Below are 15,492 nucleotides of genomic sequence, written 5' to 3' on the forward strand. Positions count from 1 at the left end.
CACTTTTTTAAAGACACGTGAAAGCTTCAAAATTCTGGAGTTGACTGACGGGTTTAATGTTTAAAATAAAATGAGTCTCTGAACCTTAAGATTTTATATCAGGTGTCTAAACACGAAAAAACATTGACTTCAAGTCGAGAGAACCAGAAGTTCAAAAACACTGAATTATTTCTGGATTTTAGAGCTCGTTCTTGCGTCACTTTATCGACGTCCTGGATCAGAACGTGAACATGTCGACGGGCTGGTGTGATCCCATTGCAAGACGATCACTAGTTAGATCGTTCGTTTCAAAAACAAAGCTGTAGATATTTAAATTTTCTTACGGATCTGCACCATCTCTGCATCAAGTCACAGCCCCGCTCACAATCTAAATGGTATAAGACTTTATGATGGTGTCCTGATTTCACACTCCCTCTCTGGGCTTATGAGTGGCGAAAGATGCCAAGCGTTGATTCAAGGCAGAGCTCCCTGCTGCTTTTGATTTTGCATCATGTGATTGATGTTTATTTAAAATAACTCCACACTAGAAAACAACAGCCCCGCCAGACATTCTCTTACATCCTCCCACAATCAGAGTCTGAATAACTCACAGGAAAAACCTCCCATTAAATCTCTGACGATCACCGCCTGTGATTTCTCAGACCAGTGGTGGCTGTAGCGCTGGTTGGGATACAGTCACAAACTGCACATGGAATAATAAACTCAGCTGACTAGTTTGAGTTTAATTGGCTGGAGTGTGGGTCTGAATAGTTTCTTCATGAGACTGGAGCATTGGGGCTCCTGTTAAACTTTAAGCATGGACACATTTGGCCTGGTTGGCGCGCTAAAAGATGAAAGGGAACTCTTGAATTAATAGTTTCCACTGGAGAGAACATCAAAGAGACTCAAATATTAATAGTATACATTTGAGGTTTACGCTCAGCAGCTGCCTTTTGTTCTATGTTTAACAAAGGAATTCTTTTTCATCATATTTTTCATCGTCCATTATATTTAAGGTCATTCCAGAGCGATCCAGTCAGTCCTGCCCGGTCTACCACCTCCAGTCCGAACATTAAACATTACTGTACTGTACCGCCACGGGCACGGGGCAGAGTTCATCGTTTCTTATTTAGCAATAACTTGACTCGCCCGTGGAAGCTGGTGATGCATTTGAAAGACAGAGGATAGAAACTGAGGGGGCTGATGCTCATCCTAACATCTAAACCAGTAGTGAACACAAGGGGGCAGTCTCATTCTGTGTACAGAGAAATACTGTACTCTGTTGGTGCTGAGCAACGTCTGACCATTTTTCACAAATCCAAAATTAATTACACGCTCCATACTGTATTTCTTAAAAAGAAACTCAATGTTTGCACTCTAAATGATGTTAAATATTATTATAAAATGTGCCACTTTTATTTTTTTTTATAAACCAGCAGTTTATTACAATCAAGAATGGCGCCCAATGTGTATCTAGTTCACTGTGATGTTTGGTTTGCAACTATATGGGCAGCTGACACTGATATAACCCCATTATTAAATCGTTACTGCAGCTTTCATGTGTTGATGTAAAATGACATCCCGTCACAGCATCTACAGTACTACAGTTAGTACAGTACAGTTGTTTCAGTGCACTGATGCTATTTTAGACGGTGATTATCAATACTGGAACGTTTTACTCTCCAATATTGGCAGCGACCCAAAAATTAAGTATCCGCCGGGCTCTACAGCCTATATGACATGGATGGATCAGAAAAGCTGCAATATGCTGCAGAATCTACAGCACTGTAGTGATGACATGATCAGATTATCATCAAGTTACCACTGGTACCGTAACATAATTCAGACCTATACCCTCCTACCCTTTGAAAGTTTTGCTGATGCTACTTAAGTGTACAAAGTCATCAATGAACTGGCTCCTTCTCCATTAAAAGAGTTAATACCGCTGCACTCAGACAATGGGAGGACAGCTGGGACAGCCAACAGAGCAGTCAGCCCTCTCTCAGTGCAGAGTTTTATAAGAGAGTGCTGCAGCTTCACTGACTTGAAATTCAAGATGAAATCAGGCTAAAATCAACCCGACCTCGTACCCACCACACATAAACACAAACACTTACTCGAAATCTCTGGCTGTTGTTGTTGTTGTAGTGTTCTAATGTTTTAAAATCTCGTTCTAATGTTTAAAAATTGTGATTGTGTTTTGTCTTATAACTATTTTGATGCTTTAGTGTTCATTTTCCTAACAGAGATGTCGTCTCTGTCTCCTGCACAGGGACTACAGTTGCACTGTCCCTGTCAAGTAAACAATAAATTACAAAAATAAATACAATAAATGAATCCATCTTACTATCTGTACATCGGTTTATTTATATACTGTGAACATACACTATAGAAGGATTTCAATGCACCCTGTATTTCCCACTGTTTGTCGAGGGGTCCAGGAGCGAGAGGCTTATCTGAGGTGAAGTGCAAAACATTTAGCCAATTTACCATCTTTATTTAGATGGTGCAGAATTAGGTCCTTAAAAATGCACATTTTAATTTCAATATTGTTTAACACTCAGTTACTGTGGGATTTAGCTTTGTTAGATTTTAAGTATATCGGCTGTGAGATCTAACGCTATGAATTAATTCATTTATGTCAAAACAACAAAAATGTTACAGTTAAGATTTATGGACAAATTGTTTTGAAAAAATAATTTCAATACACGTAGATGTGCGTAGGCACATGTTAAAAAACTGGAATAAAATCATGAAAATCATGAAGAGGACTTTTTATCAGGAACAAAAGAGAAGGAAAGAACGATAATGGCACAAAAAAATGGGGAGAGGGGAAAAGGGTTTCTGTAGAGCATTGTGGAGGTGTTTGTGTGTGTGTGTGTGTGTGTGTGTGTGTGTGTGTGTGTGTGTGTGTGTGTGTGTGTGTGTGTTGGCTGTCTCCAGATGTGCACACACTGCCAGGGGACTCTGGCAACAGCAAACAAAGCTGAACTTCTTGGCTAACGTGTGAAGTGTGCCGTGACCTCTGGCTCTGCATGTGGCCACTAAATTATGTTTGCTCAGGCCAACATTTGTCTTCTCTAATGAACAAATTCTCAAGATGGTGACGCCTCAGAATGAATTCTTTTTCACAGGGACCGAAGACAGAAATATTCACTCGAAAATGTCTTAAAATAAACTAAAACAGAACAATCTTACATAGATTTAGGTGCACCAGCGCAAGAAACAAGCTTCAGTTCTGTGAAATGTTTTACTCTTGTCTGTTCTTTCAAACGGCTGTGAACAACTAACTCTAAAACAAACGAACTATGCTGGAAATAAAAACATGACTTTAAACAGTATCTCAACCTGATTTTCCGACATTCCCTCTTCATTGGTTAATCTGATGAATTAAAGCTGGACGGAGTATTTTCTAATGGTCATGCATGAATTCATTAAGTATCTCTCCCTGTCAGGCCACAGCCAGTGATAGATTAAGCTGTTTATTCAGTAACTGGTATAATGAGCAGACGGGGAATAAATGAAGAGATCTGGGTCACGCAGTGTTCGTAATAACAATAATTCCTATTATCATAATTTTATTTATACAGCATTTTTCAAAAACAAGTTAAAAAGTGCTTTACAAAGACATTAAACAGGACAAATTACAGATAAATATGACAACAGTACAATTCATACAATAATGTAACATGCATGAATTACTAAAGCACATTAAAAACAAATAAAAACAGAGGAATGATCACTTTAGGGGGAAAAAAGTGTTTTAAAGAGATTTAAAAGAAGAATCAGAGCTCTCCTGCCTCAGCTCCTCCAGCAGCTCGCTCCAGAGTCGTGAGGCCGTGACTCCAGCGATGACCTAGATATTACTATTACTATGGGGTTTGTAAGTCAGCGAAATAATCAGCTGTCGAACCCAAACGGGCTTTAATAGAATTTTTAAATCAGATCTAAAAACGTTCAGGCAACCAAGGTAGAGACGCGGCAATAGGCGCTATGTGAACTGTTTTCTCAGCCCAGTTGCCACAGATACGTCTGTATGTTCGTGGCATAGGCTACGTACCACATTGACTTTTGTTAATCACGTGTCATATCAAGTTCGTATTACATGTTTATTACCTTATTATCATATCAGGAGGTGGACTTACAGGCAACAAGGCTGTCTAGGCTGCATTAAGTGTGAGACTGCAGGATATTCTTGATGCGGGACCACAGCATGTGTGACACCACTTGAATATTTTTTTAGGAGACTTCGTATTTTAAGCCAAAAAAAGTATGTTGTATATATGTATGTATTCTCCGAAGCCTGACCAAGTGGTTTTTGTGCCTAAACCTAACCAGACTGTAAGCAGAGCACTGTCATAAGATAAAAATAGAAAGTTCCCCCTAAAGAAATGTAAAGTTTTAACTTATCTGCAGAGGCTAAATTTAGCAACATTTATTCTTGTGGCTGGATTGCTTCTCTTCGATTTCTTTAGTAGTCATGCTGTAGCATTTTGAACTAGCCTAAGTTTGGATAGGCTGCATTGAGTGGGTCAGGAATACAACGAGTTACAGTAATCTGAGCGTGATAAAATGAAGCGTGAATGACCGTTTCCAGTTTCTTAGTGGATTGAAAAGATCTCATTTTTGAGATGTGACGAAGCTGCAGAAAAAGCCCAACTGAATTTAAGTTTGTTGTCAAAGATAACAAAAAAAAAAAAGGTTTTATCACTTCAGAATGTTGGTTAAGTTGACTTCAGAACATGACGAAACCTTTAAAAAGTTATAAAACTTCCAAGCTCTTTGTATCCTTCTCCAAATTAATTTGCTAGTCCATCCAAGTTTCAACAAATGCTGAAAAGTGTTATATCAGCCAGTGCTGTTAGGAAAGCCAGAGCCACTCAGTCCACCGACTAGAGACACACATAAAGAGATTTACAGGCCAGCTCAGAATTTAGACCGCTAGTGTTAAAACTAAACAGACACAAAGAAACAGAGAAGGGTCAAACACAAATTCAACTGCCCATATGCTACACAGACTTCCTTAGACTCATGTGTGGTGTTTTTTCATGCAGGCAAACTTGTCCTCATAATGAGTCGATGTCGAGCAGTCCATGAACAGCTTAAGTATGATGTATGCGTTATGACGGGCAGGTGAGTGGAAGCTAAAACAGCTGTAACTGTGTGATGCCATTGAAGGAAAACTCTGGGTGGAGCCGCCACCGCCTGCAGAATAAAGCTGCACTTGTTTCACGGCACCGGAAAGTCCGAGCCTGGACGGTTGTGTGCTCTGCAACATGTTTCACATCATACAATGAGAGCTTGTTTACAAATCAAGAGAGTAAAAGAGCTCACGTAGAATATGTAACATGCACACGCACGCGCACGCACACACACACACACACACACACACACACACACACACACACACACACACACACACAGAGTGATGTGTGTATGTGCACTGAACAGGGTGTTTCCAGGTAGAAGAGGTGGGACCTGGTACAAACAGGATACAGGAAATGGGTGTGCGTCTGAAAAGGGTCAGTCAAAAAACCCCTACAAAATAATGGACACAATGTCACTCTTGTTCATAATGAGGTCATGTCACAATGGTCACAGCAAAACATTTTTCAAGAATGTCTGGCATTACTGAACATGTATATGTTCGGTGGTGGTAGAAGGAGTCAAATCCTCCATTACAAGTAAAACTGCTTATTTAAAATCGTCCAATAGAAAAAAGTAAATTAGCATCAGCTACATGTACTTAAAGAGTTAAAAGTCCTAATTTTGCAGAAGTATGGCCCCTGTGACATCATTATACTGTTGATAGAGACGTATAAAAACAACACTTTACTACCTACAACAACCAGAATGCACCTCACCGGCCCAAACAACACTCCCGCTGATGGGTGAATACTGCGAGTTGGGTGGCGCTGGGGTTTGGCTCGGAGTCCGTTATTAAACAGGAAACAGTAAAGTCGCCAGCTGGAAACAAACAATATCGTATAACAGCTAATCAGTACACTAAAATATGTTTTGGAAATCAATTTAGGCATGTAATGGACAATGAACAGGATTGGGTTCATCTCTGATCAGCACAGTCTTGTTCTACAATTTGATTTTAGTTTTTTCAGCCTCCATTTTTACAATGCAGGAACAACATCAGCCACTTTTAGTTCACCATCTTTCTCCGTTGCAGCTAAACAGTGTGATAAATATGTTTCTGAAAACATTTCAGGTGAGAAAAAGAAAAAGAAGAAGAATCTTTATTTGATCACATATACAACGTACAACAGAGTGAAACTGGTAATCTGCATTTAAGCGGTCCCGAGGGAGCAGTGGGCAGCGTGTACGGGCCCAGACCAACTCCAGATCTTAGAGAATCAACCTAAGGTACATGTTATGACGGTGGGGGAAACCGGAGTACCTGGAGAAACCCCACGCAAGCATGGGTTGAACATGCAAACATGACCTGCTTGTGTCTGGTGTTCCTACATGTGAGGCTCTTTTAAGGCATCTGATGTATAATCGTATGTAATGTAATGTAATCAGCCTGAGGGAGAGAAGCTCTCGGTACGCATCGAGGCTAAAAAGAAAGGGGTCACAATTCAAAATGGTTTGTAACCACATTAAATAATGCATTTTATAATGTTATTATCATTTTTTGTTTGTAAAAACTAAATCTGACAAGTAACCAGTAGCTACAGCTGTCAGATAAACATAGTGGGGTAAAAAGTACAAGCCACACTCCCAAAACATCTCTGACATAAAACACAGACCTCCAAATTATTTTGTTGATGAATGAAAACCGTGGTTTATTTTTGCTACATCCTTGCCCATCTTCCTTTTAACAGTCTGCATGGTCACAAACAGCCTCATACATTAATAATGTATAAATGAAGTAAATGTTTTCCTTGTAAAATATTACATACTTTTCCCAGTGCTGCATCTACAACATAATAGAATACAGTGTGGAAGTGAAATGTAATCAACAGTTTTAAAGGCCAAAAGGAAATCGTCAAAGCTTTCAAAAACTTTACCGTCATCCTGATTTAATGTATTGGCTTTGATTTGATTTACAAAAGTATTAAGCTTGTCCTCCAAAAGCTGATATTGGAAATTCAATGTTTTCCTTGGAAATTGTTGAGGTAAACTGATTTTCGATGAGTACATCGCTCCGTCTAACCGGCCATTTTAAACAGAAAGTGTTCTGGCTGAGGTTCAGTGCAGTGGCTTCTTTCTACACTCGGGGCGGTGAACTGTACAAAGACCTGTGTTGTGAATGAATGTGTGGGCCTGTGGGGCAAAGCACTCAGGCATGGGTGTGTACTGTCACAGCCTTCAACACAGACTTTTTATTTGTATTTGTTCCCGTTCCTGGAGGTTTGCTGTTAGGTCAACTGTGCCGGTGTGCATGTGTGAAGAAAAACAGCTCAAGATGTTTCACAGATTTCACTTTAGAGACGGCCGAGCCGTCACACAACCTAAACAATATCATCTCAGATCAAGCTTATAAAAGCATACAGGTTTAATTCAACATTATATATTCTGTGTATGCTAATTCTGATAATTGATTAATCATTAAAGTCCTTTAAATGAAAAGACACGGTCTGGTTCCACCTGAAATGTGAGGATTTTTTCTGTTTCATATTATTAGTTAAATATTACTTGGTTTTCGGCGAGACACAAGCTTGGCAGTGAATGTAACTACTGCAGGTATATTTACTCATGTACTGTAATCTTATGTGACGTATGTGATTGTTTCCATTTTATGCCATTTAAATAAATATAAATAAATATAAATACATGTATTGTACTTTTTTTACTCCACTACTTTTATTTGATAGTATTAGTTACACGTTACTTTGCAGATTCAGATAATCAACAAATACATTTTAATGTTCAATAATAAAATGAAATAAAATTATAAAAAAGTGAAAGTAAAATTATCTACACATGAATGCATCAGTAATTAGTATCCAAAAATGTAATTATTCTGAAATGGGCCATTCTTTATAATCTTTGTAATCTTATGCTATTACTTATGAACTCTTAATTTCAAACACAGGACTTTTACTTGTAACAGAGTATTTCTACACTGTGGTATTTCTACTCCTACCTAAGTAAAAAATCGGAATACTTCTTCCACCACTGCATCATGGGTTCATGGAAAGTGTGATGGGCGTAAACTCTAATGTCTTGTATCGACTACACGATTAATCCAAACAGATTAATGTTTAGTGATTGGATAATTAATTGCAGTATGAAATTACACTGTATGAAAACTTGAAGACGTTTGACATTAACAATGAATGAGCTCCTTTTCACAGCAGACATTTTGCCTCGTCATCGCAGGAGAAGCACAGGTGTTACTAATAACATTACTTAGGCTCTGTTATATTCAAGTGTCCCAGTTAGCCATGACAGTGTGACAGTGAGCCAGCATGAACAACAGCAGGGCTCTGGAACTGAAGCAGCTAACTGGATTTCAGTCATCATTAATTTTGTTGGTCACACTCGTGCTTTTCCTACTGTGGCAAATCAAAACGTCTTCTGTGGAAAAAGACCTACAAGGTTAAGACTTCATCATATTATAAATAACTGTTCTTTATGTTAACGTGTCTTTTTTTGCCACCGATAGTTTTACTGAAATAATTTCAAAAATCATTTGTTTCTACTCCACAGACCTGGATATTTTATCTTATATATCTTTAGGGTGTAAATAATAAACAAATTGCTTTCCTTGACATCCAAATGAATTCAATGATTGTGATGTTCTTGACCAGTCTGTTCCCAACTTCTCCTCCCCTGCTTTTATTTTTGTATTGTTCACTGGTTTGTTTGATGTTTTATTTTTGCTTTCTTTTTTATAATTATTGTTTGGGTTTATATATTTGCATAATTTCAGCCAAGACGCCTGGATAAAATGTTGGCAGTTTATATATCTGCAAACTGTTTTGTTCACATTTTGCTATGTTCAATATTGACATTTATACAATCAGTGTCAGATCACGTACAGGTTTATGACTTGACTTGGGAGTTGGAGGGGATGGTGGTGGAGTTATGGGTAAGAGAGCTGCTAAGCCAGTGACCACAGTTCAAGGCCGCGTTTCAACATTTGTAGGTCTAAAACCAGTGAATATACCCTGGGACAGTTTCCAGCTGTGTTTGTGGTGACAAAAAAAGGTATTTCATGCCAAACCGTGATGTTTTCCTCACCCGTAACCAAGTGGTTTTTGTGCCTAAACCTAACCTGACCATAAACACATCAAATTGAAATCGAACCTAAAGAAAGTTTCAACATATATACATACTATATTCACTTGTCATTGGGTTATTCTTTATTTGAGCTAAAAAAAAAAAGAGGCTATTTTGGGACCGGCCTTCGTGTTCCCCACTCTGGATGTGATGAACCGTTTCCCCTCTGGTTTGCCGTGATGTCAGCATGGGAAAATCGCTCATGGGAATTCAGCGTCTGCTCTGATTGGTAGAGACGCCTTCAAACTAGACATATAATAAAAACTGGACTTTCTATAAAGTTGCGTAATACAGAAAACCACACAGGAATAACATGAACTGGGAAGGTGAGGGCTCTCTTCTCTCCTCCGGCGTCACTTTGGTGTTACTTTGAGGGAGGTTGAGTGGGAGGAGATATGCAGATGGTGCCAGTGGAGCCCTATTAGTGCCGTCTGTAGTCCACCAAACTCACAGTAGACTGTTGTCACTGCAACACAGTCCACCACACCCACAGCCAGTGTTAGGGTCAACACTCACAAGGTGGCATTCTGCTTCATAGCACAGCCAAAAAGGTTGAACTACAGAGACTGAATTATTTTTTAAAGCTTTTTTTGAGATATCTTTTAGCAGTTCAGTCATTTCCATTTCAAGTGAACGGAGAGGAATATTAAGGGTAATATTTGCCCTTGATGGTGGATTACTTTTTCTTCTTTGAGATCACCTTTACCTCAGTTTGAGGACTCCTTTCTCCAAGCTTTTGATTTTTAACACGAGGATATTCAAGGATGCATTTTGTGACGGTTGCGAGTCCTTTTGTGTTTATGACTTTATTTCTGTCACTGGTCGAAACCAAGTTCTACAGACCATTCCAGTTTAACCAGTATAAAGCTGGGCTCAGTCAACACCATGATCCAGGGAATCCCACCAGCAGACACAAGTAAGTTCTGTCTCTCTTTCTACATCATGAAAGACTTTATATTTCAATTTGTAAATCACCTTGTCTCTGTCATTTTCTCTCTCCTCTCTGAAAGGAACCACTGTGCCTATGTCACTGAAAAAACAGTGTCCTTCACCGTGCAGGACGGGGCAGCCCCGTATGTAAAAGCTGAGTACAACAAGTGCTCCTGGGGCCAGAAATGTCCAACTCTCCAGTGAGTGAAAACAGCTTTTATTTCATGTTGATGGGCCTTAACATAAAAGAAACTCCACATCACTTCAGGGTACAAAATACCACAGTCGAGTGCATGTTTATCACTAATAGCTGGTTGTTTCCCTCAGGTATCGTCTGATGTACAAACCACTCTACAAGGTGGCACATAAAACCGTCACAGAGCTGGAGTGGCGCTGCTGTCCTGGGTACTCTGGTTATGGCTGTATGGAGGGACATCCAGTTTACCAACACACCATGAAAATGATGCCACCGTTCAAGGGCCCACCAATGAAAGGTCCACAGTTTAAGGGCCCACAGTACAAAGGTCCAATGTTCAAGGGTCCCATGTTCAAGGGCCCTCCTATTAACACTGCTGTGAAGGCCAACCCATGGAGCCAAAAAGGACCTCCCACCAACGGCTTCAACTCTTATCCCATGCGCCACTTTGGACCTCCGAGGTCCTCCTACCCTGACACCTCCTTTGAGCCTTTTCCATCTGAGCCAGAGCCGATGCCAGAGCCAATGCCAGAGCACCAGGAACCACATCACACAGAGCACGACCCAGAACACGAACTTGAGCATGAGCATGAGCATGAGCATCAGCATGGCCAAGGACCAGAGGAACATGTACCAGAGGAAATCCCTCCACCTCTCTCTGGTGGCGAGCAGCCTGAGAGTGAGACCAAAGGTGTGTCCTTATTCCACAGTACATAGTAATTTTCTGTGTTTTCTGGAAACTGCGTTTGATTATGTAACATGTCTGAGCATAAACCTTTCCCCTCACAAAGTAATATGAAAGACTGATACATCATTTTCTGCAAGTCTTTATTAAAAGGTCCAGAAATGTAATGGTAGGTAGGTGGTTATTACCAAGCAACATTTTACAACATATTGTCTTTGAATTTACCAACAAATTTATTAAAATAACCCCAATATTATTTATCAATAATATTCTGCTAATTCCCAACAATATGTTAATAAATTGATGGTAATTAGCAGCTTTTTAGTAACTTCTTACTTCTTATTAAATAGCAGTATATGACAATAAAGTTTGAGGTAATTATTGTTGTAACTGGGGCTTCACTTTTTAAGAAATTGCAAATCAAGTGACTTGATAATTACCACCTACTTACCATGAAAGTTACCCAAAATTCGACTACGTTTGTTCCAATATTAACAGCCGTTTTTCCCTCTTTAGGCCAGGCCCTTGACAGTGAGACAGAGGAACGGATATTTCGAATGGAGGAGGATGTACAACGTCTGAACCAGGGTCTGGAGACGCTGAGGGGAACCGTGAATGGACTGGAAGACAGTCTACGAGCCTCGCTGAGAGAGGATGCCAATCGGATGCTGTCAACTCTGCTCTCTGCTGCCCCTGGTCCTGTTCCTGCTCCAGCTGTAGCCTCAAGTCCATCCACCATGGGGTTTGTAGAGATTCCCGGGGGAGGTCCTGAGACAGGAGGTCTAGATGGTAGACATGTGTTTCCAGGCCTCGCAGAACTGAATGTAAGGGTAGAGGAGCTCAAGACAGAGCTGCAAGCCAAGACAACAGAGCTGCAGGAGATTAAAGCAACAGTGATGGGACATGATGGAGCACTGAAGAAGATGTCGAATAGAGAAGTGGTGTCAGACTCCACTGCCAATCTCAAGGGAAATGCCCAGAGTCCGGTGGAGAAGTTGATGGACGCCAAGCTGAGTGAAGCCAGGACAGAAATTCTTGGTGGGTTTGAGAAGCGTGTGGAGAGTGCAGAGGGCCGATGCGAGGAGAAAGCTGGGGATGTGCGTCGTCAGTGCCAGAGGGAGCAAGGTGAGAGGCAGGAGCAGATGGAAGACGCTCTGGCGGAAAGTAGCACAGACTTGAGAACAGAGCTGAGAAGCCTCCAGGCACAGATACATGGTTTAAAGGCTACAGAGGGCTGCTGTGGTAGAGTGAGTGGACTGGCAGAAAGGGTGCAGCTGCTGGAAACATCAGTGGCAGGCCTCAACCAGTCCCAGGGCCACCTGAGAGTGGAGCTGGGTGGCCACAAGGACCACATAGAGGGAATGCTTGAGGGGCGTCTGGGGTATGTGGAGGCAAAGCTCAACCTGACTGGGAAGATTAAAGGTAATGAGTCTGGAAGAAGCAGTGGTATCGCAGACAAAGCTGAGACAGGACAGGGTCTGGAGGACAGGATGGAGGGTAAGTTGAGGGCTCTAGAAGGCCGTTTACTGACAGCTTTCGAGGAGCTGGGTAATGTCACCGCCCCCGCACTGCTGGAGGGTCATGCTGTCCCCACTCTGGAGACGGAGCTGGAGTCCCTCCGAGGGAGACTAGAGGTGGATGTGGATAGAGTGAAGAAGCACCTGAGCAGCCTTGAGGTTCTCTGCTCCGCTTCCTGTTCCTCACCTCAAAACCCGTCCGCCATCCAGGGAGACTCTGCGGCACCAAGTGCAAACCTGGCATCAGAGCAGAATGTTAAAGAGGTACTCGACCTGCAAGACGACCGTTTGAACAGCCTCAATGTCACACTGCAGCACATCCTGAAAAATTTGACTCATAGGAACGAGCAGGAACAAGCAGAGGCAGATTATCCCATCAAGGGAGAGCTCACAATACTCAAATTCAATGTCCGCTCAGTCAACCACACCCTGAGAGACCTCCAGGATTCCCTGGGGACAGTGGTCCATCAGGTGGGTCAAACTAACAGCACCTGGCATGAGAGAGAGGCTCGTCTGGCCCAGCAGATAAAGGGTGTGGTTCAGCTGGTTGGACATCAAGCTACCATGCTCGGGGCAGGTGAGCGCAGGCTGACGCGACTCAAAGGTGAGCTGCAGATGATGAAGAGGCGACTCGCTCAGGAGGTCCAAGGCTGCCGGAGCACAGCTATGGGAGTCCAGAAAGAGGTCACTGAGGTCGGAGGGCGTGTAGCCAGTGTGGAGGACCAGTGTAAGGGCCTGAATTACTTGGCAGAGGACCTTGAGAGAATCAGGGAGGAGCTGGAGGGACAGTCCAATGGGCTTCTTCTGCAAATGAATGGGACTCTCTCCAGTCACACTGTGCAGCTGTCTGAGCTGAGAGGCGAACTCAGAAACTGCACCTCCAAGGTGACGCCAACACAACAGAGTTTAGAGTTGGAGGCAGAGCTGAGACGAGGGGACACCTTCACTTTGAATTAGCTCAGTTTATACGGACAATAGATTTCAAGAATGAATGAAAACGGATAAATGTTCTGCAGGTGTTTCAGGGGTCCACTAAAACCCAAGCTCATTATTTGAACTGTAAAATACGAAGGTTTTGAACCTGCACTGACATAAGGATGGTTTTAGTTTGCTTACAGTATAAAATGAAAACGGCAGCTAATTCCAACTGCACTAATAACACATAATCTGAAAAATGTGTCATAATGGTGCTAAGATGAAATGTTTGTTGTAATGGACGATTATTTATAGACCACCAGCGATTGAATGAGTGACAAACAACAGCAGACTGCACCTGTGTTACTGTACTGTTTCTGTAAAGCTTCAAAATAATTCTTATATGAGCATTTTAACAATGTTGACATGTTTAAGTTTTGTACTGATTTTTCTACAAGTATACATGATGTTATGTTTCTACGTGGTTTTATTTCTTGAGCATTAGTTTCTTTTCTTAATGTAATAATGAATAAAATGTACCTATTTCATGCTACATGCAGTTTAATTTCAAGGTTTTTCAGTACTGACAATCCTGACAATAAACTAGTTTCTCTACTTTTCATGTTTTCTTGGCTGTTTCACACAAGAGGTGTAAGATACTAAAAGAGAAAACAATTTCAGGACCTTGCTGGTGTCTGAATTGGATTTCAAAAACAACACCAAGCCTTAATTTGAGAAACCAGTCATGTTTTGCTTTAAAGATGGGAGGTGTTGATGCAGAGAAGCGAGGAAACCACAAGAGAGCAATAGAGAAGCATTAATACTGTTGACTACTGGGTACTGGGGAGGTTTTCCTTGAATGAGGCTATGTTCACACAGAGAATAACAGTCTCCCTTCCAGAAATCAATTTCATGGGGAAAGCTCTCCCTTGCCAGAAGAAATATCACCATATTATTGCCAAGGTGATACAGAAAGACAGGGAGCCACTCCATACAATAGCCTAAATCTTCGTCTCTCTCTGTCTAGGCTACAAATCTACCGGGCCAGCTGTCTGAGCACAGTTCTCATTGGACTTTACAATGCGACGATAGGCGACCTTGCTAATAACCCTCCCCTGTTAGTTCCTGTTCCCCTATCAGACAAACAACCATTAAAATGACAGCCGTGTGGGAGATGAGCCGACTGCTGTGTGAAAACATTTTAGCCGGAGACATGTGGTGAATAACAACTATGGAAATGCCAGCGAGGAAAAGAGGGCAGACAGAAAAGATAGACACCAAATTTATGTTGGGATAGCTGAGTGACAGAGCAATGTCGAGACGCAAATATAAAGCTCGGTAATGATCCAAGTTCATAAAGTGAGAGCAAGAGAGACACATTCCTTCCTGAAGCAACCTTTCACACATCACCTACAAACTACCTTCTTTTAAAATGTAAATGTATCAAGAAATGCCATTGAAGGGAAATAACTGAATAATAAGGCAATGCTCTCAAACCCAGACACAAAATGACACCATCCTGTCTCTGCTACCTGCATTACTTCAGGTCCTTGTTACATCTCGGTCATTGTTCAGATTTTCTTATCTATTTCCTGTATTCATACCATGCTTCCTTAAAGTTCACACCTCAAACAAGCCCAAACAACAACACATTAATCATGTTTGTTTGCAAGCAGACACTTGGACGGAAAGGGCACTCAGGGGCTCTGGTGAATTTGTCTCCTCTGACTCAGAGTCTCTTCACTGCTCACTCAAGGATCCGATTCTGAGTTATACGCTCCCTGCACGGCGCGCAGACTGTCACTGGCCGACCCATGCACCCACATCGCAAAAGGCAATGCTGGCACGAAGACAAAGGACAAAGGATGTTTGAGTTAGCAGAGGGCTGCAGTCGTCTAAAACGTGAATCATCCTATATAATGTCCTCTGCTGAAGCGTAAGGTGAAAGACGAGTTTTTGTCCTCATTATAGTGATGGTCAGAGAACCGACAGTGTTGATTACAGTTGGCTAACACACGAGGAAGCCCGGG

At 41.5% G+C, this 15,492-nt stretch overlaps 2 protein-coding genes across 2 annotated transcripts in view; one reads left to right on the forward strand and one right to left on the reverse strand.

Annotated features, from left to right (window-relative positions):
- Positions 1-15,492, reverse strand: part of samd10a (sterile alpha motif domain containing 10a) — a 38,939-nt gene that overhangs the window by 15,283 nt on the left and 8,164 nt on the right. The gene's annotated exons all lie outside the window — the stretch shown is intronic.
- The window catches only part of emilin3a (elastin microfibril interfacer 3a), a 6,264-nt gene continuing 143 nt past the window's right edge, over positions 9,372-15,492 (forward strand). The window contains exons 1-4 of the mRNA XM_084365623.1: positions 9,372-10,135; positions 10,230-10,349; positions 10,477-11,036; positions 11,547-15,492. The exon at positions 11,547-15,492 is cut by the window's right edge and continues 143 nt beyond it. Coding sequence (XP_084221749.1) covers positions 9,984-10,135; positions 10,230-10,349; positions 10,477-11,036; positions 11,547-13,504 — 2,790 coding nt within the window. The 5' untranslated portion in view covers positions 9,372-9,983 and the 3' untranslated portion in view covers positions 13,505-15,492. The remainder of the gene's footprint in view (positions 10,136-10,229; positions 10,350-10,476; positions 11,037-11,546) is intronic.

Source organism: Pagrus pagrus (genome assembly GCF_965226575.1).
Source record: "Pagrus pagrus genome assembly, chromosome: 11".
NCBI lineage: Eukaryota > Metazoa > Chordata > Actinopteri > Spariformes > Sparidae > Pagrus > Pagrus pagrus.